The sequence below is a fragment of the Solanum pennellii genome, chromosome 10, assembly GCF_001406875.1.
Source record: "Solanum pennellii chromosome 10, SPENNV200".
Classification (NCBI taxonomy): domain Eukaryota; kingdom Viridiplantae; phylum Streptophyta; class Magnoliopsida; order Solanales; family Solanaceae; genus Solanum; species Solanum pennellii.
This window is the reverse complement of record NC_028646.1, coordinates 61,731,854-61,757,923: the sequence shown is the minus strand read 5'-3', so window position 1 is coordinate 61,757,923 and position 26,070 is coordinate 61,731,854. Positions and strand designations below refer to the sequence as shown.

The window sequence follows — 26,070 nt, the reverse complement described above, 5'->3', positions numbered from 1 at the left end:
TAGTCATATCCCCAGAAATAAGAAGTAAAAATGGATAGCCATTAGAAGCACATGTGTACCTCAATTTGTTTTTATCACTCTTCACCACAACAAGTTCTACCTTCTTAGCCAAAGCATAAAGTTTACAAAACTGTTTTGCTTCAGCTATGTCTTTGAAGGTCATACCCTTAACACTCTCCTTATAATCTTGCAAACTATCAGTTATATTCCTCTTTTTTTAGTGACGAAATTTTCTAATTCTTCTCTGTCATAATCCGAACAACTAAATATCATTCCATTATTATTGTCATCATCACTTTCACTATAATATATACCCTCATTAATAATTGGTGCAAGTAAAAATGACTCATCATGCATCAAAATATCAGTTACATTAACAGACAATTCATACTCATCCGTAGCAAACAAGTGAATTGATTTATACTCACTAGATATAAAAGATGCTAAGGTCATAACCCCCTCATCACCTATTATTTCAAAATATTTTTCGGTTGGAGCAAGAACAATAAGCTCTTGCACATCCACAAACCTAACTTATTTGTGTACTCATTAACTAAGTCTAAAAAAGATGTAAAGTCAGGATCATACCCTTTTCAATAAGTCACACTTCCTCTATCATAGTGTGGTTCTGGACTAGTTAGCCACTCACCATCATGATGAAAGTAAATTGTAACTTCAACCATTTTAATGACTTAAAAAGAATTATGAAATAACATAAGCAACAGTAAGTATAAGGCAGTTAGATGAAATAACAGTGAGCTATTCAACTATTTTCGACTACTCTTTTAACAAGTGTTTATTTTTTTATGTAAAAAGAACAATACATAGTTTATCAAAATTTACATATTGTGCAAATTTAGTATCATCTTTATCATGGTATCTACATCATTTGAAGAGAATTACAATTTAAATATATTGTGTTACAATAACAATTCCATTCTAACATTGCATTTGCTCAAAAAAAAACTAATGATTTTTTTAAGTTAAGTTACATTAGTTAAGTTAGTTAATCACATACAATAAGTTAATTAGTCACATACAGTAAGTTAGTTATTAACATACATTAAGTAAGTCACATTAGTTAAGTTAGTTAGTCGCATACAGTAAGTTAATCACATTAAGTACGTCAAGAAAGTCATACTAGTTAAGTAAGTCACACAATAACCTGCACAGACAAGTCCCAATTTTATAATGTTTTAAAGTTAGAATCCCAAGTTAGAATCTTTAATACAAGGGAAGGAATTTCATTTTTTTTTAATTCAAAAGAAAAGACAATTCCCATTTTTTTAATCTCTATTGACTAAAAGTGATCCACAACAAAAGATTCCCAGATTTTTGCTTCACATTCAACTTTATAATAACACAACAATTAATAATAATAATAATAATAATAATAATAATAATAATAATAATAAATAGCTCCTAAGCCTAACGCGTTGATGATATTAATAAGGAAAAATATGCAAGTAACCCTTGAGGTTCTATTATCCCTTAACTCATTTTTTTTAACACCTTTTTAACTTATGTGGTTTTCAAATATCTTCTATANTATATATATATATATAAAATTCTCTTTGATCTGATTGAATAAATATTCTTTATACAACGTGAATGTATAAAACTTTAACTTTTTCTCTTCCATGCCTCATTGCTATAAGGCATTGACAATACTTTTTTCACATAATCAAATTGGTCAGTAATTATTATGTCATTATTCATAAGATGAGTGGAATTTGTAACTTGAAAAATATCTTTATAGTAGCATCCCAATCTATAAATTATAAACCCTCAATCTAACTTTACATATACAAAAAATCATTACAGTTTCAATTTTTTCTCTAAACTATGAAAAGCCTTAAAAACTAAGCACCGACAAGTCCCAAATTCTTAATCTCTAATTGACTAAAAGTGGTCCACAACAAAAAATTTCTAAAAAAACTAAAGTGGTAGGTAGATATGAATACAAGATAAAGAGATTCCCACAAAAGATAAAGTGGTAGGTAGACATGAATACAAGATAAAGTGGTGGTAGGGCATGAATACAAACAAATATTTCTTTAACACTTTACCAAAACCAACAAATAAAAAATAATATGTTCAAGGAAACGTGAACTTCATTTCTGGAACGTATACTTCACTAAAACCTAAAACGAATTTCACTATAAAATGCATATTATACAAAATAAAGAAAGAAACAACAAGAAAAAACAGCAACAACAGATAGATTCGACGAAAATAAAAAAAGTAGGAAAACTTCAAAATCGAATGGGTACCTTTAACGAGCACACGATAGATTAGATTGAAACAAGTTCGAATCTAGGAAGACAAAGTGGAATCGCAGCGGAGACGATCGACGACTAGGGCTTTGGTTTGTGAATCGCGGCGGAGACGACTAGGATTTTGCGTGAAACGCGATGGATCTTTCTTCGAGTGTTTAGATTAGGGTGTATGTGTTTAGGATTCTTTTAATGGGTTATGGGGCGGGTTATGGTTATGGTTTAAAAAAGGGATGAATCGGTAGTATAATAGGATCATGACCCGTGTTATAAAATATGGGTCCTATAGTGACAAGGTTATATATGTACCACTAATTGAACGGTAGGGATATACGTGTACGCATAGTATAAGGGAGGGTATATACACACCTTTTATTGAAGTTTGAGGGTAAATTCGTCTCTTTTCCCATGTATTAATAATACCTAGATTAGTTATGAGGAAATTTATTTTATTAATTTATTCAAAAATCAATTATATAAAATATATTTATGAAAAATTCATCCAAATACACAAGTTATTTGATTATATTCTCTTAAGTTCTTTATCATTTGAAAAAATTACAAACATCCCTACTTTACGGAGTTCGAAACTTAAATAAGACACAAAAAATAAAAATGATCGAAATAAGTCACTATTTTAAATATGGGAGACATGGAAATTTGAGAATGTCCCAACATTTTCCGTCTTTTCAAACTGTGAGAACTGACCAAAATAATTATCTAGTCCATAACTTGGAGCAATATTCCTATCTTGTTGAAGTACCGCTACAAAATATATAATAATAATAATAATAAATCATATAAATTAATAAATAATTGACCAAATAATAATCAAAATATAATTATTGAGCATTACCAGTCACATTCATTGATAGTTTCATTTAAATTAAAATCATATCGATCGGTAAGAATATTTTGATAATGAGTCATGTTAGAAAAATCAGTAGATTGAGTTATAGGAAATCCATCAACGCTATTATGATTTTCTAATTGGGGATGGACATCGACCGATAAAGGAGAACATTGTTGGCTAGTCTTAGGCTCCTATATAACATAGATTTCAAGTATTGTTAACTTGATTTGATCTATGTAATCATTTGGACCCTCAAAAAGTCGGTCAACGATTAATCATTAAAGATAATCCACTCTCTAAAATTTACTTGTCCTTGTGATAAAAATGAAGTAGGTATTTTTCTACTACAATCATAATAATACTATTTATACATCAATTCTTTTATAAGTTGATGAAAGGAATATATGATATCAGATATTAATTGAATATTTTGTATTGTGTTTGCGAGGACAATTATATTAAACGGCATTTCCATCATGTATAATTTCACCATCCCAATAAATTGAAGCTCTAATTTTTGGTTTAGAAGACAGTATTTTGTGATTGAAATGAAGAATAATAGAAAACTAAAGATGTTGAATGTGCTATGTTTGAATGTCCTTAAATAGAGCTTGAATGAGCTTTCATAATAAAAAAACAAAAAAACATAGTGTAATAATTTTTTTATTTTTATGATATGTCAAATTAATATTATTATATGACAAACACTACAAAAGCATCATAAGGAGTGCAAAACTTGAAAAATATTCCTCTTTGTAAAATGTTGTTTTTTCTTCCAGTTTATAAAGTGTAAGAAAAATTCCACTTTACAAAGTGTAAGAAAAATTTACATTTTATAAAGTGTAAGAAATAGTTCCGTATATATTAAATATACCTGTTATAGACTAACGGAAAATGTTTGGAATATTGGATAAAGTGGAATTTTTTCTTCCACTAAGTCTATTTTAGTTACTTTCTAAAATAGTGGCTTATTTTGGTCACTTTTATTTTTGTGGCTTATTTAGGTTCCGAACTCTATTTTACGTGATGTATCAGTCGAATACATAATTTTACGCGATGTATCGATCAAATAAATCACTTTATGTGATATATCGAGACGTACATGATGCATCGTGATGTTACTTTCGCGATGTATCAAACCGGATACATCACTTTATGCAATGTATGGGATGTATGCAATGTATCGGGATGTTGAGCGATGTATCCCAAATCGAGACGTGATGTATCGGGAGACTAAGAGATGTATTTGAAACCAAGATGCTATGTATTAGGACGTTTTGGGATGCATTCGGATTCCAGCAAATTTAAGAAATTTTTGTAATTTAAAAAAGAGCAAGGATATTAACGGTGTACATGACCGAATTAATTGGGGTTTTTCAAATATCAAACAAAACCATTTGTATAAAAATTTTAAATTTATAAACCAAATCAAACTAATAAAATTTGATTCTTTTCGGGGTTTTCAACCTTGGGTTGGTTCTGGTTTTCAAATACCAAACCAAACTAAACCATTGTGTCGAATTTTTTAATTTTTAAATCAAATCAAATAATAAACCTCGAATTTTTTCAAATATTTCAAATTTTTTGGGTAAAGTTTGCATACAAACATATAAGTAACTTGTGCTTCAAATATTTCCTTATTCCAACCAAAATACAATTATCTAAGGTGTTTCTTAAAAAAATAACACAAAATATGATATGAGTATTGATGGCACAAAAATATTCAATTAAAAATAATAATGAAATCATCATATAAAATAAAATTGTAAAGTCATGAAAATGATCATAATTTAAAAGTCTAAATCATGCTAAAATAAGTTTAATAAGTATTAGTTACATTACTAAATATTTAAGAAAAATTAAAATTAGATTATGTATTTTAATTATCTAAACCAATGTAAAAATAAAGAATAAATATTCAATATTATTGTCATTCTTAGTGTTGAATTGATTTTCTTTTTTGCATTAGTATTGATTTGATTTTAATTTAAGTTTTATTATAATTGTCAACATTTATGAACTACAATCTTTATTGAACCATTCCGATTCTAAGTTTTAAACTTGAAGTAGTATATGAAAAAATAAAACTATGAAATAGTATAAGAAATATTTTAAAATTATATCGAAGTAAATTTTTTTATGTATAAAATAATTTTAAAATAACATATATAATATCGGGTTAGTATGGTCTCGGGTTATTTTTTTAGTTAAAACCAAATCATCCCAAATATAGTCGGGTTTTTTTTTCCAATATCAAACCAAGTCAAACCAAAGCACTAGTCGGATTTTTTTCTGGATTGACGCGGCTTGCGGTTTGATTCGGTTTTCGGCTTGATTTTGTGCACCCTAGAGGATATGATGTAATTAACTCTTAACACTATGCAATTTGTGTAAAATCTACTTTATTTATTCATGTAATTACTTATTTCATCTTCTATCATGTATAAAATAATACATACGGTATCTCAAAACTTATACATTTATTGGTTATATAGATTTCTAAATTGCAATTAAACAACATATTAATTTTAGAAAAATTTTAACATTGTAGAGGTCCAACCAACAAAAGATGAGTGAGGCTCCATTAACTTTTTGACACATGAATAAGAGTGGGTCATTTATCTACTTTAAAGCAAAAATGTTACCACTAACAAGAGAAAGAAAATATATTTACACAATAAATTGGGTTGAACAAATATAAGAAAAATGTAAGAGAAATTATAGGTGCATTTACTTCTTTTATTTTTTAATAGTTAATATTATATGAATTTGAGATTACATTGGATATGTTATTATTATTGTAGTTTATATTAGATTGAAGAATTTTTATAAACCTAGAACAAAAATAACAAAAGTAAAATAAATTTTATAATTAATCCCTGTCCCATTAGAAATAATACATTTCACTAAATATATAATAATAAAATAAAAAATGATTGTGAATCCACATTTTATACTCGTTGAAAAATTAAATTTTGAATTCTCTTTCGTAATATGTTTTAAAATCAGAGGATGGTAAATCGAAATAACATATTTCGATGTTCAAACTGAATCAAAAAAAGTTTTTAAAAAAACATTTTTGCTAATGGTAGAAAAAAAAAGTTACATCAATGTTGAAAAGAAATAAGAGATTTTCTCTCTAAATCTAGCCATTTTTAATTTAAATAAACCATTATTTAAAACAATTAACAATAAAATAAAATAATTTTTTAAAATAAAATAAATTATACGTATTCAACAAAATTTGAAGTACTAATTTACAAATTAAAAAAAATTAAAAGTAGAAAAATAATACAAATTATATTACGTAGAAAAGATAGCATATCAAAATAAATTTTTCAAACCAACATATGACTACTTAACATATTCAATATAATCTCAAAAATTAAAACAAAGAGGAAATAAATTCACGTTTTAGTTTCTCTTGTTAGTGGTAACATTATAACTTTAAAGTAGATAAATGACCCACTTATCCATGTATCAAAAAGTTAATGGAGCCTCACCCAACTTTTGTTTGTTGGACCTCTACCATATTAAAATTTTTCTTAATTTTATACATGAATAACTTACCTCCTAACCAGCTATCAAATGTGTTATTACTAAAGTAAAATTTAATACCTACATAACTCATTTCCAAACCAACCACTAAACGACCCCTATACCGGTATTTACACACCAAATCCAAACAAATGTAGTTTTGGTTTGCAAGAGAAGTTATTGCATATAGTAAGTTTCTGGTCCTCTCTGGAGTTCATTCGAAGCAGCATGGACATAGCTAACCTCTGGAAAATCCATCTTTTGAACGATCTGTTGCTTCTTGCTATGCATCTATTACAAGTTAAATCTCTGAGAAATGATTAAAATGATCCCTTAAATTTGTGTTAGGCTTAATATGATTCCTTATGTATACTTTAATTAATGAGGAACTTTCATAAAGAGCAATAGTTTGGAACATAATTACCATTAGTAGCTACGTGGAAGCCAGCTGCTTAAAAGACAAGCTATAGCTGTCTAATTACTATTCATAACTACTACTTTGATGTAATCAGGGGTGGCTCAATGCCTTTAAAAATGAGACATATGTCTTAGGCCCTCAAAATGAAGGGCCTATTTTTTAGTAATAATAAAATTATCTTATGTTTTTTTTAACAAAAAAATAAGTAATGTTTTCATTTTTTCGAAACATTAAAGAATATTTCTTTTTTATGGATCAATTCTTAAATTTAACTTTCACATGATATGCTTAATACCACAAGACTAAAATATATTTTGGTATATATATATTTTTAGTTTAAGATCATAAAAAATTAAAACTTTTATTTATTAAAAAGAAAGAAATAACTTGAATCTCAAATATAAAAAAATAATTTAAATTTAGGCCTCCAACTTATTTTTGACTTTAGGCCACTCATTAGGGTGTTCTCTCAAATTTGTTGTATCAATGTACATTGTCATGCTAGATAGCGTCAAGATAGGTTGCTTGCATTTACTCAAATTTACTCAATTTTAATGTGACAATACATATACAACCATGAGAATCCATCATCATAGACAACTATGCTAATCTAAATAATCACTTAGTGAAACAAATATGTGAGTAATTCAACATCAGTTACTAGAATATGGTTCGCTTATCGTCCTTAAATGAATGAAGTTGTAAAAGTTTCCAACAAGCACATCAAGAAAATTCTGAAGAAGATAATTGATAATCATATATCTTGGCGTGAGAAGTTGTCTAATGCTCTATTGGATTATCAGACATTTATCAAAATATCAACCAGGACAAGTCTCGATTTGCAAGTATCTGAACAAAAGCAGTAATGCATGTTGAGGTTGAGATATCTTTATTGGAAATCATTTTGCAAGTATCTGAAACAGAAGCAGTAATGCACGTTGAGGTTGAGATATCTTTATTTCAAGAAGTTGAGTTGAGCAATGTTAAATGCGTTCACACCCGATATTATGGTACAATAAGAGTCGTTGCAAGCGTTGTGCATTAAGTCGGATATATTCCATTTCTTTTCATCATAATGTTTTTTGCTTACTTAATTTCTGTTGCTTATCGCGACTAATTATGAATAGCTAAATCTCATAACCAGGATTATGGAACCCTAAGTATGGATGAAGATAATGGATTCTTCACATTAAAATCTTCATCACGGTGCGATTGTTGTGCATTAATTGTTTTTAATGATTTTTTTTTTAATGGTTGCAAATATCAAGAAATCATATGTGTTATTTGTAATTTTGATGATGTAACAAACTCAGGGACCTTGTGAAGGTACTCGGCTCTCAATATGAATCATTCGTTAACTGCCAGCTGGAGAAGGTACAGAAGGTTAGTGCACAGTTCCCAACTGCATCAGAAACGTCAGACCTTTCCAACCAATGGCAGGGGTTTAAGGAAAGTGACTTGTCTATACAATGTCATCTTTCCACACATTGCTCTTCAGCTTTTGCAACAATAAAAGCACATTCAAGAACTCTTGCAAAGACTTAAGAAAATCAAGGAGAAGAATCATCAAGAACAACCTAAACTCAGGAGTATATTGTGTAGTTGTTTGAAAATATATTCTTTCGATCTTACATTGTAAATTGATCCTAAATCTATAAAGGAATCAGTGTGGTTTGATCTGAAATTCTAAGTTAGTTAGTTGAACTAATTTAGTGGGTAACCATTGTGTTGCTTAGAAAATTCTAAGTTGTCTAGAGTGATAGCTTAGTGGGTAGAGTAACATCTACTTAGGCTCATCAAGCAATAGAGTTATTGCTTGTTGGTGAGATTAAAAATTTTTTCTCACATTTGTGTAACCGATTTACTTTTGCTTGTGAAGATTAGTGAAACGGTTGTGAAAATTCTGTGAGACAGGTCGTGGTTTTACTCTCTTGAGCAAGGAGGTTTCCACGTAAAACTCCTCTGTTGTTAAACTACATTTACTTTCTGTTATATCGTTATTTGTGTGTCAAGGGACCTGGTCCATTGACTGATAGTGAACGCACAAATTCTAACAATATGTATTCTGACTTTCTTGAAAAAAGAAAATAAAATTAAAAAAAAAATCATTAACATGGATTTGAGACTATCAGAAGGTGAATAGATTCATCTGTCTTGTACCGTAAATTCACCTAAATAAGTCGTTAATTAGTGAATTAATCATCTAGTTGAACTCAGATATTTAGGAATCACAGTTCTAGTTTGTCTTTAAATCTTGATACAAAACCATAATATAAGCAAATTACATTATCCTTTCTTATTATAATATTATTACCAAATCTTTTTGTTTAGTTTTCCTAAATATGTTTCTATTGTATTTATTGGATATGATCCAACACATGAAGATTATAAAGTCTATGATATTGCATCTCACAAATTCTTAGTCAGTAGTGATGTTATATTTAGAGAAGACATCTACTTAAGTTTTTAAGGCTTAATTTCTCAGATCCTATAATTTTGTGTTTTCACATCGCTCCTCTAAAAAATTGAACTTTAGATTCTACACCTACCACCATGTCTCATGGACCATGGTCCAATATCTTCATCTCATGCTTTCTCTATATTTGTTCACCTAGTTCTATTATTATTTTACATGTTGTTGTTGCCAATCCAAGCCTTAGACTAGGAAATATGGTAGGAACGTTAAACATTTAAGAGATAAAAGGACAAATATACCCCTGAACTATCAAAAATGGTATGCAAATACTCTCCGTCATACTTATAGGACATTGGTGCCCCTGTCGTCCAAAAACTAGAACATATATACCCTTCATACTAACGGACATACATGTGTCATAATCTTATCCACCGATCCGACATTTATTGACGGATAAGATAACGCCCGCGTGTCCCTATTTAGTCTTCGCTTAGAGAGAAGAGCATATATGCTCTAGTTTTTGGACGGCAGGGACACCAATGTCCCAAAAGTATGACGGAGGGTATCTGCATACCATTTACGATAGTTCGGTGGTATATTTGTCCTTTTTCCCAACATTTAATTTGGTTAACAAACTATGTTAATACTACCTTACTTTTTGCGCATATGCATATCTTTATCCTATAAATCAATACATTTCTATGATCACTTTCATGTTAACTTCAGCCTCTTCTTATGATACTGAACCTTCTTTTTACACTCATGTCATCAAGGTCTGTAGTCTACTTAAATCCCTATATTAGCTCAAACAAGCTTTACTTTTTATAGTTAATGATCTAGACGAATTTCAGAGGGCAATGTGTGCTTTACATCACGGTTTCAAATCAAATCTTGGAGAATTGAGATACTCCTAGCCATTCTGATTTCATAAAGAAAGTATGCTTTGAAAATGATTTTAGAAATAGGACTATGAGGATCAAGGTGTTACACGGTCCCCTGTTATGAATCTAGTTATGGGATGCTGCAATCCTATGGCCTATGGTGCTGATTCGTTAAAGAGAGAACCTGCAATCTTTTGAGTTAAAAGTACTCAAAAACTTGAACTATTTTCTTCTTAGATGTCATGACATTAACAGAGAGTTTAAATACAGAACTTATAAGATAGCAAGAAGCAATTTGTCATATAGACAAGGTGATGAGTCATGTACATATTTGTATGTTATCTCAATTGCAGGAATCAATAAGATTTGAGGATCGAGATAATGAACTAATGAAGACAACTCAAGAACAGAAGAATAAAAGGAGAGATTTAGGAAAAGAATATAATGGCTTGTATGTCGATATGTAATCCTTATAATAGGAATGCTATATAGCTTATAACAATTGAATCGACTGAAATGGAAATTCTTTGAGCCATAGAAATCCACGTTCATTTCGATAGAGATAGATCAAAACAAGAAGCATCAAAATGATAAAGAATGAGAAACTATAAACAACAAAACATCTTGAGAGAAGATCTGTACAAGCAAAAACAGGCTTGATTCTATGTAGTAATCACCAAGTTATTCAACAAGAAGGAGATATATATTCTAGTTACGTGGATAAGCACAACAGAGATCTTATGGTCATTACACATCATACAAACAAGAACTCGTTATGTGGTCCTAAAAGAGGTTCTTAAAAGGACTCGTGAGAGAATCACTAACATCTTGAAACAAACCGTAGAGGGAGTATTGTCTGAGGTTTTTAACCTCGTACCACGAGTTCAGCACATCTTCATTCTTATCTGTTCCTGAAAAGGCCAATTGTATGCTCACGTTGCAGTCAATGGATCCGCCATTGCCATTGCACTTATTATTGGGGACTGCACAATCAGTTTTATTGAGGCAAACAAAAGAATCTCCTTTGCACGAATCGCACCCAAATTTTTTCCAAAACAAGTTCTGGAGGGTGCCCTTTTGAAATTCAAGTACCTAAATCAAGTCAGAGGACAAAGTTCAATGATGCCAAAGAAGCTAATTCTTTAATGTTTGCCGACACAATTGAGATTTTCATGCTGCATAAAACTTACCAGAGTGAAGCTTGTAACGGTGTGAGTACTGTCTGCCACAAAAGCAGGCAATGATCGAGCAGCATACTTTCGTCCAGCAAAGGCAACCATATAACCACCAGATTTGCTCTGAAAAGGTTCAACAAAATCATTGAATACGATGCACTACAAACACTAACTATTACTACAGAAAAGCATATAAAGATCAGCATATTTCAACAGTGATTTAGGAACATGACGACATGGTTAATTAGTCAAATGCTCATAATTTCTTCTTAAATATCGCTGGTTAAGACCAGCTTATGTGCACCTAGACTAATGCGCTGGGCATTGGATCTAGCCCAAAAGCACATGTTGCGGAGGTAAACTTGCAAAGGGTGAAACACACCCAATTTTGTAGCTCAAGAATTGGCTATCTTGACTGTATTCTATGTCGAACAAAACATTTCATAACCCATGATGCCGTCTATACTCAATTATTCTTATTTTCTTTTTCGTACTTTGATCAATTGAAGCAGGCTTAGACTTAAGAGCGAGCTTCTAAAAACTGTCTTCCTTTGAAAAGCATTCATCATTCTTGTCAACTGTATGTACTTATTTGTATATACTCCAACTTCCCAATGGGAAGTACGTGCTGATTATTCTTCCATAAGGAGATTGAGAACCTAAAAAGGAGAATTTCAAAGGTCGATAGTTCAAATCTGTACTGTACAGTTGAAGTGAAAGTTGACACTGGCCGCTATTTTAAAGAAATTATTATAAACTTACAATATAGGGGGAAAATTCACTAATACCATGATTGATGTTTAAGCATCTAGTTCGTTCAATTTTTCGATGGAAAAAAAGACGTTGGACAAGACAGATTTGTAGTCAGCAGGAGAAAACAAAAGCTTGAATTACTTTTCTTTGTTGTAACATACAAATTCTACCAAACATGTTTGTTAGGCAGTTAGGTGAAAGGTGACAAATTGCCATTATATGAAAATGTTGTTTCTTCCTAGACAGTCAAGCAAATTGCATCCAAATGATTAAACATTTTAGTGTGCAGAACAGGCAAACTATCATAAGAGAAAAGTTCTGTTTGTTTTCGATGTAAGAATATAAAGACCTATAGCTACATGTAACAAACCAAGCAAACGGTACGTATTTAAATTTCTTATTAGATCAATAATCTACTTGGTGTTCCTGACATAGTAGGCAAGAGTTTTACATAGCTCATGATATACATGCTTAACGAAAGACCTGCTAATATTAGCGGAGCCAGGATTTTCAATAAAGAGGTTCAAAATCTGAAGAAACAAACACACAAAAATTAACCAAAGGGGGGTTGAAATCTACTATATATACCTAAAAAATAATTTTAACCATGTATAAATGACATAATTTTTTGTGAGAAGGAGTACCTCCTAACTAAAACGTGGCTCTGTTACTGCAGTGATATAAGCTGTTCGACATTATGCTAAGCCATAAAAGTCAATAGCAAATACACTACAGAGATAAACACAGTATCATAGAATAATTACATCTATATGACAAGATTCTTAGCTAATTACGATATGAAAACACTTGTATATACACATTCACAAGAAGACTAGCACGACAGATAAAAGTAATGAAATACAGAACAAAAAAAAGAACGAAATGAAAATGAAAGCATAGGATGACAAGAAAACAATATGGGATATAAGAGTACATACAGGATTGAAGTTGCTGTTATTGATTGTAAGGAGTGAAATCTCATCGACTTTAGGCCTAAAAACAGCGAGTTCAGCAGAATTTCCAGTAAGGGAGAGGCGACGATCACACGGAGAGAGCTGTGTTTCATTGAAGAAAAATGATTCCTTTGATGAAAACACAAGGCCAAATGTGAAACCATCCCATCTCTGAACTCGTGTATCCGAACAAGGATCAAAAACAGAATTCGTATCTCCAGCATACACATTGTTCATCATAACCATCGTCGAAACCAAAATTAGCACCACCAAGATGGTTCCCATCCTCACCAAATATTATGATCCCCTTTTTCAAGTATTAGACCTTTGGAACAATTAGAACCAAATTAATCTCATAACAAAGAAACACCAACCATATAGCAACAGAGAACATCAAATATTCAAATTTTGCTACCATCAAATCATCAACAAGTTATGTTTTGGTCATTCTATTAATCAATTATGCCTCGGGTATAGAGAAAATCATGTTCAAGTCACCCCAAAATGGGCTCTGCTGAGCGATTCAGATTAAGTCGGAGCTCCAATGTGGGCTCCAGACACCGGTGGAAACCAAAAGAAAAATCAATTATGCCTCAATATTCATGATGTTGTTTACATACTCCAACCCTTCTTGGATATCACAATTTTTTTAAGAGATACAAAATAAGAAGTAAATAAATTTATGTTTGATTCTAATTACGGTGAAAGCAAGGAATAAATAAGAATCGAAGTGATAAAAAAAAATAAAAATTTACCTCTTTTAAAAAAAACGGATGTTATGTTCTTCAATCTCTTAGAAATATTTCTTGAAATTGATCATCTTGTTTGTGAATTTGTGATGACCGTTTCTCTACGTAAAGGGGTTACAATAAGCTTTTAAAAATTAATTTTATTTATTTATTTATTTAATAAGGAAAGGTTTAAGAAATTGGTTATTGAAAATATTTGATTTGGTTTGATAATTTTTGTGTGTGATGGGTTTTTTGGGATTGCTTTGCGCACGGGAAAGCCGGCAAGGGAGGTGGAGGGGAAAACTATGGGGCAAGTGGAATTGGATCTTTATTTTTTGTCCTAAAAACGGTTAGGGAAGTTGGCGTTTCTAACACGATATTGAGTAATTTTATTTTTTTTATTAAAATATTTAATGTCATGTTGACTAATGAACTGTGGATCCTTTATTTGTACAAATAGGCACTTTTCTATCACTATATTTATTTTTGATCTCCTCAATAACGATAACATATTTAGTGAAATTTGATATGAGAAGGATATAATGTATGTGAATTGTGTCACTACTTCGAAAGACAAATAGGTTGTTTCTGAAAGACTCCCATCAAGTACAAAAAATTTAGTTACGAAAAAAAATGAGACAAGGAAGAGAATATACCGAGTAATAAGGGAAACGATGTAGAGAGTACCAAAAAGGAGCCAAAAATAACAATAAAATAATATGATAATCAAAACACAATAGAAAACTAACTAGGATAGATTATTGAAAACAATAATAAAGACCAAAAAAAAAAGTAGTAATCCAACAAGTAGAATGACAAACAGTGGCCACCCTAAGCAAGACAACACAATACTACGTATTAGCTTTCTATAATATGTGTCATCCACACCCTTCTATCTAAGGTCATGTCCCCGATAACCTGAAGTTGCATCATATAATCTTGTCTTATTATCTCTCCCCAATATTTCTTCGATTTATCTCTACATTTGCTCGTACCTGCTATAATCAACTCCTCACTAGTGCATCTACGCGTCTCCTCTTCATATATCCAAATCATCTTGATTTCGCCAACACTCTGCCCATACAATAATATTGTTCTAACCACCACTTTATAAAACTTATCTTTGAATTTTGGTGGTGCATATTTATCACACAAGACTCCAAAGGAAATCATCTGCGCCACACCAATACAATGTGTGGTGTCATCATCGATGTCACTACTCTTCTGAATTATAGGCCCAAAATACTTGAAATTGTCTCTCCCAAGAATTTTTTGCGTGTCATGCCTCACTTCCACGCCTATTTTATGCATCACACTATTGAATTCACATCATATACTTTATCTTGGCCCAGCTCAAATTAAACCCTATAATTTTCAAGTTTGTCTACATACCTCAAACTTATCAATAAACTCCATTGCGCGTCTCATCAATTAGTATTATGTCATCCACAAATAACATACACTAAGACACCATATATAAGTCCATCTTTCTTTTTCGATATTTCTCTATAAATTTCCTCACCAGATGAGAGGCTTTTGTGGTCGATCGCCCTAGAATGCAGTGGCGTAGCCACATAATAGTAAGGGAAAAAAATAGCATATATACAAGTAAAATGGTATCCGAAATGATTTTGTAACATATTTTGGACACCCTTAACATAGCAAGCTGTTATTTCTGGACACACTTTATAAAATTTCTGGCTCCGCCACTGCTAGAATGTGTTGGGATATATACTACTAACCATGTGTTAAGAAATAATATTTATTAGAGAATAAACATTTGCTAAAATTCAATAGATCATAAATTTTTTTATGGTATCTATTTACTTATATAGTAGATGATTTAGTGTGTAGAGTTTTAGCTTATACACAGAGGATTAAATCATCAGTTCTTATAAGTATAAAGTTTTTCATTCGCAATCTAGGATGGAAATTGGACATGCCATCGGGTACGATTGTAGCACAAGATTATATGTAATTTGTCCTGATTATGGGAACGGTATAGGTCGAACTTCTTGTGCTAGTACATTTTGTATGTATTGAACGGGACCGAGTAGAGATAGTTATTTTAGACTGACTGACAAAAGTATATTCTCTAAACTATTAAATGTACTTATATTCTTAAACTTGATATAACTATTATGATCTGTATATATTAATTATCATTTTGATTTATTAAAAGGTGAGATTCTGAGATGGGTCAATATGTCTGGTAAGTTGGATGATAATAATATAGATTGGTGAAATAATAAGTTAGTTGATGGAATTCATGTCTCGTTATAGAGATTGATTGATATGCCTTTTTGAGAAACTTATAAGTTTTCATCGTATCAAATCTTTCAAGTGGATTTATGAATCCGACACATGAAATAAGTTAAGTAGTGCTCTAAATAAAATTAATCATTAGGTTAAATTCGTCAGTAATTTCATTTATTGATTAGTATCTGAAATCTTAACATGGAGAATTACCCAAGTGTTTAATAGGGAATTACGAAATAGAGGAGTGCAATTACGAATTTCTAGTGGAATAATTTGTAATTTATTATGATAAGAATAATTCAAATTAAATATTTAGAATTATTTCCATAATAGGAAGCCTCGGTAATTAATTTTGTGGTCCCTATAGTGCCCATATTTAACTAGAACTCAAAATTCTATTTCTATACAAAAAAGAAGAATAATATGGGTTTTTCTTGTCTTCTAGAAAAACAAGTTTTGCTAGTCCTTTTTGTATAGGAAGAAATCTCTATAAATAGGGATTCTCCTAACCTAGAAAAAAGATGATTAGTTTTCTATTCAATACTTGCCCACCCAAATATTGAGAGAGTTCGGATGTGACTTGGGACCACTGTTGAAGACCATAGTTATCTTGTCGATTCGCTTGAAAGTCTGTCTATCTTGGGGATTCGATTGAAGGTATCCGCTCACGCTTCAAGAGGTAATTTTTGAATTAAATTTCATTATGTTTATGTGTTCTAGCATGATATTTGTTTTAGGATAAACGGTATTGGTTATCTATTATTCATGTAAGCACTAAAGATCCTAATATGCTTTCGCTCTGCATATATGTATTCTAACAATTGGCATCAAGAGCCTAGCTTACGTCAAAATAGATAACCTAGATCACATATATACGTTTAATTATACATGTCTTCGTGGTTTATGGACTTGTCGAAAATCACATGTAAAACTTAATAGCTTGCGGAGAGAGGACGACATAATCCAAAAATCTTGAGTTGTTTGATAAAAACATTTTTACCATTGTTGTGATTATAGCGAATAGTAACTCAACTCTCGAAGAAATTGGAAAATTATATTTATTCTGTTATATTTATATTTGTCGCTTTGGACAAAGTGAAATCATCGTCACTGGCGGCTAAAGATTATTTTGTTTTGCACATGATAGCTTTTTGATAAGTTAAAACATTCTTTTCCTAATTTGCTTTGACAATGAGTTAAATGTGAATTTTGGAATTAATGTCAGTGGTCATTACCATGAGTTTCTTGGTTTTGAATTCCTTTTTGTTTATATATATAATTAAATAAGATGGACACCTATATGGTTTATTCAACTAGAGTGGCAGGGGCGGAACCCACTGTTCAGGTGTATTGAGTAAGAAAATTTTGGGTTCTCTTTTGTTAAATAATTACATGAGCATTATTCTTACATATTATGAATTAAGAATTTTTTGATTAATAAATAGTCATTATTAATGTGGTTTATTTATTTGGAATCAGTATAAAATTCTTTAAATTTTTTTTATATATATGTGAGATTACAATATATGAATTGAGAGTTATGATTAATAAATAGAATTTATGAAAGTGATCTATTTATTTGAGTCATTAGAATATTCTCAATGTATCGTGTATAAATTGTCCTAAGTGAATACTAGTTATGAATATTTATTTACTTAAATGGAGATTCACCATTAAATACTAGTAATACTTAATTAATTCATGAGAAGAGATATTGAAGGGTTTCACCGGTCTTAAAGGGAGAAAACATAATATCTTGAAATCTTAAGTGTATTAATTGAAGGAACAATTCTAATATAAGGAGGTGTTGTGTGTCTTAGCTAAAGGAAAGACACATGGTATGAATTATGCTCATGAGATAATAATTAGAAGAGAATAGCAATATGACTCAAGTTATTTTAGTCTTTAACTATGCCTAAACAATTATTTTTTTCAAATTTGGTCATTGTTTAGATGGTCATGAATTTTTATGATCTCTGATTGACTTGAAATTTGATGGTCCCATGAAAAATCTTTTAGATGGGTTTAGGTAGTCTGTCATATTAAAATTTGATTTTAATGTATGATAAGATCATTCTTTATATCAATTGTGTTTATGTTAAATTTGGAATTTTGACATGAATTGATATGTGATAAGAATGTAGGTCATATTGTTTTTAATTCCTAAAGATATCTAAATCACTTGAACTTGAATTTGGTCATAGATTTGGAAATAAATATTTTTATAGACTCCAATGACCTGAAATTTGGTAAGTTCATTGATAACGGCCTAGTAGAAGTACTCATTGTTATGTTGTTTTAACTTTTGGAGGTCGTTAAAATGATTTTAAAGTTGTTCTTAGAATTAAAATGTGATTTAGTATGAATAACATCCTTTATATTGGTTTTATTTATGTTATATGTGGTACATGATTACACATGATGAGTTAACATAAATTGATAAATGATAAGGATGTGGATCTATTCATTTTTCCTTAAATCGTTTGAATCTGAATTTGATCAAGAGATTTTGAGATAAACATTATTTTCGAACTCCAATTGATCAGAAATTCGAAAGGTTCATCAGAAACGATCAAATTTAAAATACTCATTTTTATGCAGTGATTTGGTAATTTGAGATCGTTCAGATGATACTTTTAGATAATTTTTGTATCTTGAAAAATAAATTTTACCGAAAAAAATTACTCGACTATAATATAGTGGTGATAGAGTTTGTTCTCTATGGTCTTGATGACTAAATTTTGTGAAGTATTAAGTTCATGTGTTGGCTTAGACCTTCCTCCATAACGCATGAAACTAATACAAGTCATTAAAATTTAATCTCTAGTTTTGATTATCTGTATCGACTCTCTTAAACTGAGTAATATTTGATTGGATCAATGGATCTAGGGATAATGATATTCACTTAACTTAAATTAACATATACTCTCCATCTGAGTTGACTTTTGTTTAAATTTTGTTGAAGTGAATATCTGACACCATATATATATGTTGCATGAGTAGACATTTTTTCATCAAAATTCATTGTTCAAGATGCTTTGATATCTATGACGTGTGTTTTGAATTTCAATATTCAATGTATACATAAAAATGTTTTCCTTTTGGAATTTTAGAATTTTTTTCTTTATTCTTAATTCGTTTATCTATTTCACAAAATGATGATATATGCTAAGAATTACTGAGGGAAAAAATCATAAATTCTATTATGACCAAACAACGTTTTCAACCAAATTGATCATAGTTTTGGAATTTGGAAAAAAAAAAGAACTCTGATTGATCTGAAATTTGGTAGATTAATAAGAACGACCTAGTAAGATATTAATTTTTTTTTTTTGGATCGTTATATGATTTTTTGGTCATAATTGATTAAATAGTAGTGAAGTATTAGTCTTATGTGTTGGCTTAGACCTTCCTCCCTAACGGATGAAATTGATACAAGCCACTATGTATTCAATTGTCTAGTTTTGATAATCTATATTAACTCTCCTAAACTGAGTAATATAAGATTGGATAAATGTAGTTAGAGGATTTTCACTTGACTTAAAACTAACAGTAGATTCTCCAACTGAATTAGATCTGTATAAGTTTATGGAGTGAATAATCGGTCATTGTACATGTGTATTGCCTGAGTAGTTCTCCAATACCAACGATTGGCTATTCGAGATGCATGGATATATATGTATAAATGAGCCTCGAATTTCATTATTCGGGATTATTCAAAATATTATGATCTATTTAAAGTGTTGTATCTCATATTCTCAAAAGACTTTACACACCCATTTAGTACTACTTAAGATTTTCTTTTGGTAGAGATAAGATATTAACTTAATGAATGCATTGTATATGTACCTTATGTTAGAAGAAATTATTTTCAGTTTCTAACCAGATAAGAGATGAGTATATAATATATTCATTTGTAACTCTTCTATCAATGAGTTTGATAAATATTTTATTTCTTGTGGTATATTGATGCGTGACTATTTTATAAGTATGAGAGAATTAAATTATACTAATCTGTCTCATAAGGAAAAATATCTTTTAAATTGAATGAGACTTATCTGTACATTAGGGTCTAACTCATTTATTCTGAATAGAGTTTTGAGGTTGGTTAATGGATGGACATAACTGTTCATTGAAAGTGAAGTCACTACCAACATGTACGTTTTGTTTAGAAGGAAAAATGACTAAGAGAACTTAGTTTTCCTCTTAAAAAGGATTTAAGAGGTAGTAATAAGTTATAATTAATCTATTCTGATTTGTGTAATAAATGAGCATATGGGCAAGAGGTGAATTTGAGAGTTTTCAAGAAAATTACTCGTGATATAAATATATTTTTTGATGTGTTATAAGTGTAAATGTCTTGATAAACTCAAAATATTTAAAACACGTGAAAGTATTATCATGAAAAATATATAAAGTCACTACAATCTGATTGTAGTGACGTAAATCTCTTAGCTCATAAGTTACTTATCTTATAGAATAATTGTCTTTCAATTGTCTACACTAGACACTCTATAATAGATTAGTGTAGAAGAGAAAAGAATTAGACGCTTATGAAGATGATGAGATTAATTATTGACTTAATATTAGTTTTGTTTCTTTTGGGATAGGTTCTAATAACTACATATCACAATTTGAATTCAATTTCTTTCATATTAGTATCTTGAGCAACTATTGAACTAGTTGGATTTGACGTAAGTCTAATCGGTGACATGTTCAAATATAGGATTGTCCAGCACATGTGCTGAGTGGGAGGATAAGAAAAATTGGAATTAAGAACGAAATGTGTGTGTTAATTGAATATCCTAAAAAATGAAACAACGTTTATCACAGTGTCCTAAAGAAAATAAGTCAATTGTTAACACAACTTTCTGATTTCTAGAAAATGATAATTTTAGTAAACCATGTTCCTAGAAGTAAATTATCTTTACGGGAATTGAACAAAGAAATAATAAATAAGTCAATTGTAAATTCATATGCTCAAGAACATCTAATGGGTATGTCAGAATTGACATCCCATTGCACTCAAGTAGTGGGAGAAACGTTACTAGACATAAGAAAACTACTATCTCAAGTAGTGGGAGTGATATTGATCAAATTAAAAGAACATTTCATGAGAAGTTTTTAATATTTCATTATCGAAAGATTTTGAAGAAAATATTAAAACTCAAGAACATGAAAGTGTGATTATAATAGTAGTACTTAGTCGTAGTGGGAGAATCATAACGAAGATTGAGTTGTTTTGTATGCTTGAGAGAACATTTATGATAGAGTTCCTGAAAAGAAGTACACTCTTGGAGGGTTTCATGAAAAGGTATCTCAAGATCTAGTACAAAATCGATTTGTTACAACGAAGCACTACTAGACAAAATTGCATGAGAAAATAGCTTGGTAAATTTTCTTTCGATAAGAAATTAAGGGATGCCTGCAAAAGTTGTAAATGCATAGTTAAGAGTCTAAGTGGGAGATTGTTAGGATATATACTATTAATCATGTGTTTTGACATAGTATTCTAACAATATTCAAGATTAAATATCTAAGTTGGAGATTTTTAGGGTATATACTATTAACCATGCATTTGGATATAGTACACTATAACAATTGTGATGGTTAAAAATCTAAGTGGGAGATTGTTGGAATATATACTATTAACCATGTGTTAAGAAATAATATTTATTAGAGAATAAACATTTGCTAAAATTCAATAGATCATAATTCGTTTATGGTGTCTATTTACTTATATAGTAGATGATTTAGTGTGTAGAGTTTTTAACTTATACACAGAGGATTAAATCATCGGTTCTTATAAGTATAAAGTTTTTGGTTCGCAATCTAGGATAGAAATTGGACATGCCATCGGGTACGATTGTAGCACATGATTATATGTAATTTGTCCTGATTATGGGAACGGTATAGGTCGAACTTCTTGTGCTAGTACATTTTGTATGTATTGAATGGGACCGAGTAGAGATAGTTATTTTAGACTGACTGACAAAAATATATTCTCTAAACTATTAAATGTACTTATATTATTAATCTTGATATAACTATTATGATTTGTATATATTAATTATCATTTTGGTTTATTAAAAGGTGAGATTCTGAGATGGGTCAATATGCCTGGTAAGTTGGATGATAATAATACATATTGGTGAAATAATAAGTTAGTTGATGGAATCCATGTCTCGTTATAGAGATTGATTGATATGCCTTTTTGAGAAACTTATAAGTTTTCATCGTGTCAAATCTTGCAAGTGGATTTATGAATCCGACACATGAAATAAGTTAAGTAGTGCTCAAAAGAAAATTAATCATTAAGTTAAATTCGTCAGTAATTTCATTTATTGATTAGTATTTGAAATCTTAACATGGGGAATTACATAAGTGTTTAATAGGGAATTACGAAATAGAGGAGTGCAATTACGAATTTCTTGTGGAATGATTTGTAATTTATTATGGTAAGAAGAATTCAAATTAGTTATTTGGAATTATTTCTATAATAGGAAGCCTCGGTAATTAATTCTGTGGTCCCTATAGTGCCCATATTTAACTAGAACTCAGAATCTTATTTCTATACAAAAAGGAAGAATAATATGGGTTTTTCTAGTCTTCTTGAAAAACAAGGTTTTCTAGTTCTTTTTGGATTAGGAAGAAATCTCTATAAATAGGGATTCTCCTAACCTAGAAAAAAGATGATTAGTTTTCTATTTCAATCTTGCCCACCCAAGTATTGAGAGAGTTTGGATGTGACTTTGGATCACTATAGAAAACCATAGTTATCTTGTCGATTCGCTTGAAAGTCTGTCTATCTTGGCGATTCGATTGAAGGTATCCGCTCACGCTTCAAGAGGTAATTCTTGAATTAAATTTCATTATGTTTATGTGTTCTAGCATGATATTTGTTTTAGCATAAACGATATTAGTTATCTATTATTCATGTAAGCAGTAAAGATCCTAATATGTTTTCGCTCTGCATATATGTATTCTAAAAGAATGAACTCAATTTAATCCTCAAAACTAGACAGACTTCTCCTCATCCTTTCATCCCCACCACCCTTTTCCATACTTTCAACCACGTTTTCCCATACTTCTATATTGTGGCTTAAAACTTAATACTCATGTAGTTGTTGCAATTTTGGATAGCACCCTTATTTTTGTTCAATGGAACCATTGTAATACACATTCATTCCTTTGACATCTTAGTCGTCCTAAAACTAGCATTTAACAAGCTAGTCACCACTCCAACCTGTTATATTCGTGCTCTTCGAAACTCCACCGAAATTTCATCAGGTCATGTCGCTTTTCCCTTACTTGTCCTACTAATATCATGATTCACCTCCACCACCTTATTATGCTTACGACACCCAAAATCTTGATGTCTCTTAGAGTACTCCAACTCCCTAACATGATGTCTTTATCCCTTTCTTGGTTCAATAGTTTGTGAAAGTGTGTTTTCCATCTTTGCTTAATGAAGGTCTCCTAGTCAGTGGCGTATCCAGGATATACAAGTTGTGGCTGCTCACTTCCTTTAACATAAAATTGTTAGCAATCACATAGTGTAAGTGTATACCAACTCAAACTCTTTAATAAAAAAAAATAAATGTATACTAACTCAAACTCTTTAATAAAATAAGAAAAAGTTTATTTCAAAAGTGTTCAAAAAAATTATTTTTAATCACGAAGCACTAAATATGTGAGGCTCTAAAGTCTAAACTTATTTATAAAGTAACAAAAAATATATATATATATATATATATATATATATATATACATATATAAATCTACTTTAAGACTTAAGAGTACTAGCCATAGCCCATAAACAATGAAAATCTCAAAACCTAATTCTCTAAACCTTTTTTTCATTATCCAACTTTAATCAAACATCAAATAATATTACCTTTCTTTTATATTTTGATTTTAAAAAGATAAAAGCTTGAAGTTTGTTATCGGGTTAGCTATTTTCTCTTTGAAACAAGAAGAAGAATGATTTCGTCGTTTTGTTCAAAGAAAGAATCTCAAAAGCGGGCTTTGAAAAAGGTTTTAAAGCATAAAAAAACTGGAAAAAATAAAAATAAATTAGAAAGAAAAATTCATTATTTAGCATAAACTAATTAAAAATAGAAAAAGTCAAAACATATACAAAATTCGAAGTAAAAGAATCCTTAATTTAAAAAAAGTAAAAAAATGGGTGCAAAAACTCGCTGGTAAAAGTAAAAAAAAAAACTAGAAAACCTCAAAAAAAGGATGCAAATTCGTTGAAAAAAAATTGGGCTTGTTGGGATTCGAACCGCTTGATGGCTTTGCGCGCCTAATTGTTCAAAGGAAAACCAGCGTGCCCACAAATACATTTATTCAATAGGTGCTTATGTATGTATATACAAAAAGATTTCGGAGTCAATGGGTGCTCGAGCACCCGAAACTACCTATGTGGGTCCGCCCTACTCCTAGTTAAAGTATCTAAGTGAAAGTTGATCCAAATTTAGGTGGATAGCGGTGAATTCTGCATATCAAAGTTGATCCTGATTTGTCCAATTTGATATCTGTTTATAACACTTCGGAAAGTAGAATTAAATTTAAACTGTTATATTTCGTGAGATTCGATCCAAATTATGATAAGCATGAAACGTGTTGAGGTCCAAGCATGTCTAGAGTGAGCAAAAAATTGAGAGACAAAAATGGAGAAAAACTCGAAAGCCCATAGGCGGACCAAAATAAATCGGAAAAATCATGTATTATAGCAAACTATTAGTTCAAAATAAATGTTATAACTACAATTTCATTTAATTCCAATTCACAACAAACTTCTTGTTATTCGCCTCTTTCCCCTCTCTCTGGAATCTTGCTCGCCACTCTCTCTTTTTCAGTCATCTCTCATCGCCTCTCTTACTTTATACATTTGTGTTTGTATAACGCGAGAGACTGTATATACAAATACAAACACATATTTCTCCGTCCTATACACTTATAATTATACATATACAAATACAAATATTTCCCCTCTCTAATTCTCTTTTGTCTTTCCCCTGTCTCTTTATACAAACAAAAATATACAAATACAATGTATAATTTGTGCTTGTAAGAGAGGAGGAGATTTGATATACAAATACAAATGTTTTAACTCGATTCAATTGTATACGAATTCAAATTCTATGTACATATACAAACACAATAGTTGATACATATACATAGTAGTTACATATATGTAATTATCTAACCGATATATATATCAATTCACCTCACTCTGTATTTTCTCTCGCTCGCCTCTCTCTCTTTATCTCGCTTGCCAATCTAACCTAACACACAGAACATATACATATATAAATTCAATTTTCATAGACACAGACACCCGATTTATATAACTCACCACAATTTATACAAATCAGATGCTCCGTAGCAAACATAATTTGGTTATGAAGCAAACTTTGCTGTTTTTAAAATTTTAATAGGTATAGAAGAAGACTAGGCATTCTCCAGTAGGGGCCTCAATGGTATGGCTCCAACATTAATTTTATGAAATTCATATCATATCAATTTTTTTTGGTTATTGTAATTTATTTTATATAATCAAAATTAGATATTTAAAAAATCATTCCTTCATCTCAATTCTTTTCAGTATTGATATGATTACATTAATTTTTCAATTTTGTTTTTAAGAAAATATAATGTAAAAGTCCGAAGTAGAAGTTACAATACGATATCACTTTTGTAGGACTTTAACAAAAATTGTTGGATATTAATTATCCTGAATTTTTTTTTTTATCATAAATAGGTATTTTTTTATGAAAATGTTTAGGATTGGCTAGTCCATAAATATTTTT

At 30.2% G+C, this 26,070-nt stretch overlaps 1 protein-coding gene across 1 annotated transcript; it reads right to left on the bottom strand.

Moving 5' to 3' along the window:
- Positions 1-10,948: 10,948 nt before the first annotated feature.
- Positions 10,949-14,288, bottom strand: LOC107001703. The gene is made up of 4 exons (XM_015199667.2): positions 14,018-14,288; positions 13,248-13,587; positions 11,572-11,679; positions 10,949-11,473 (listed from the first exon to the last, which is right to left on the bottom strand). The coding sequence occupies exons 2-4, from the start codon at positions 13,545-13,547 to the stop codon at positions 11,165-11,167; spliced, it is 717 nt and encodes a 238-aa protein (XP_015055153.1). The 5' UTR covers positions 13,548-13,587; positions 14,018-14,288; the 3' UTR covers positions 10,949-11,164.
- Positions 14,289-26,070: the final 11,782 nt, after the last annotated feature.

Bases quoted from the DNA above. Each gene is read 5' to 3' on its own strand.
- LOC107001703 (XM_015199667.2), bottom strand. From the start codon at position 13,547: ATGGGAACCATCTTGGTGGTGCTAATTTTGGTTTCGACGATGGTTATG. The intron at 11,680-13,247 runs GTATGTACTCTT...GAACCTTTTCAG, and splicing joins ATAACAGCAACTTCAATCCT to AGCAAATCTGGTGGTTATAT. The intron at 11,474-11,571 runs GTAAGTTTTATG...GACTTGATTTAG, and splicing joins CCGTTACAAGCTTCACTCTG to GTACTTGAATTTCAAAAGGG.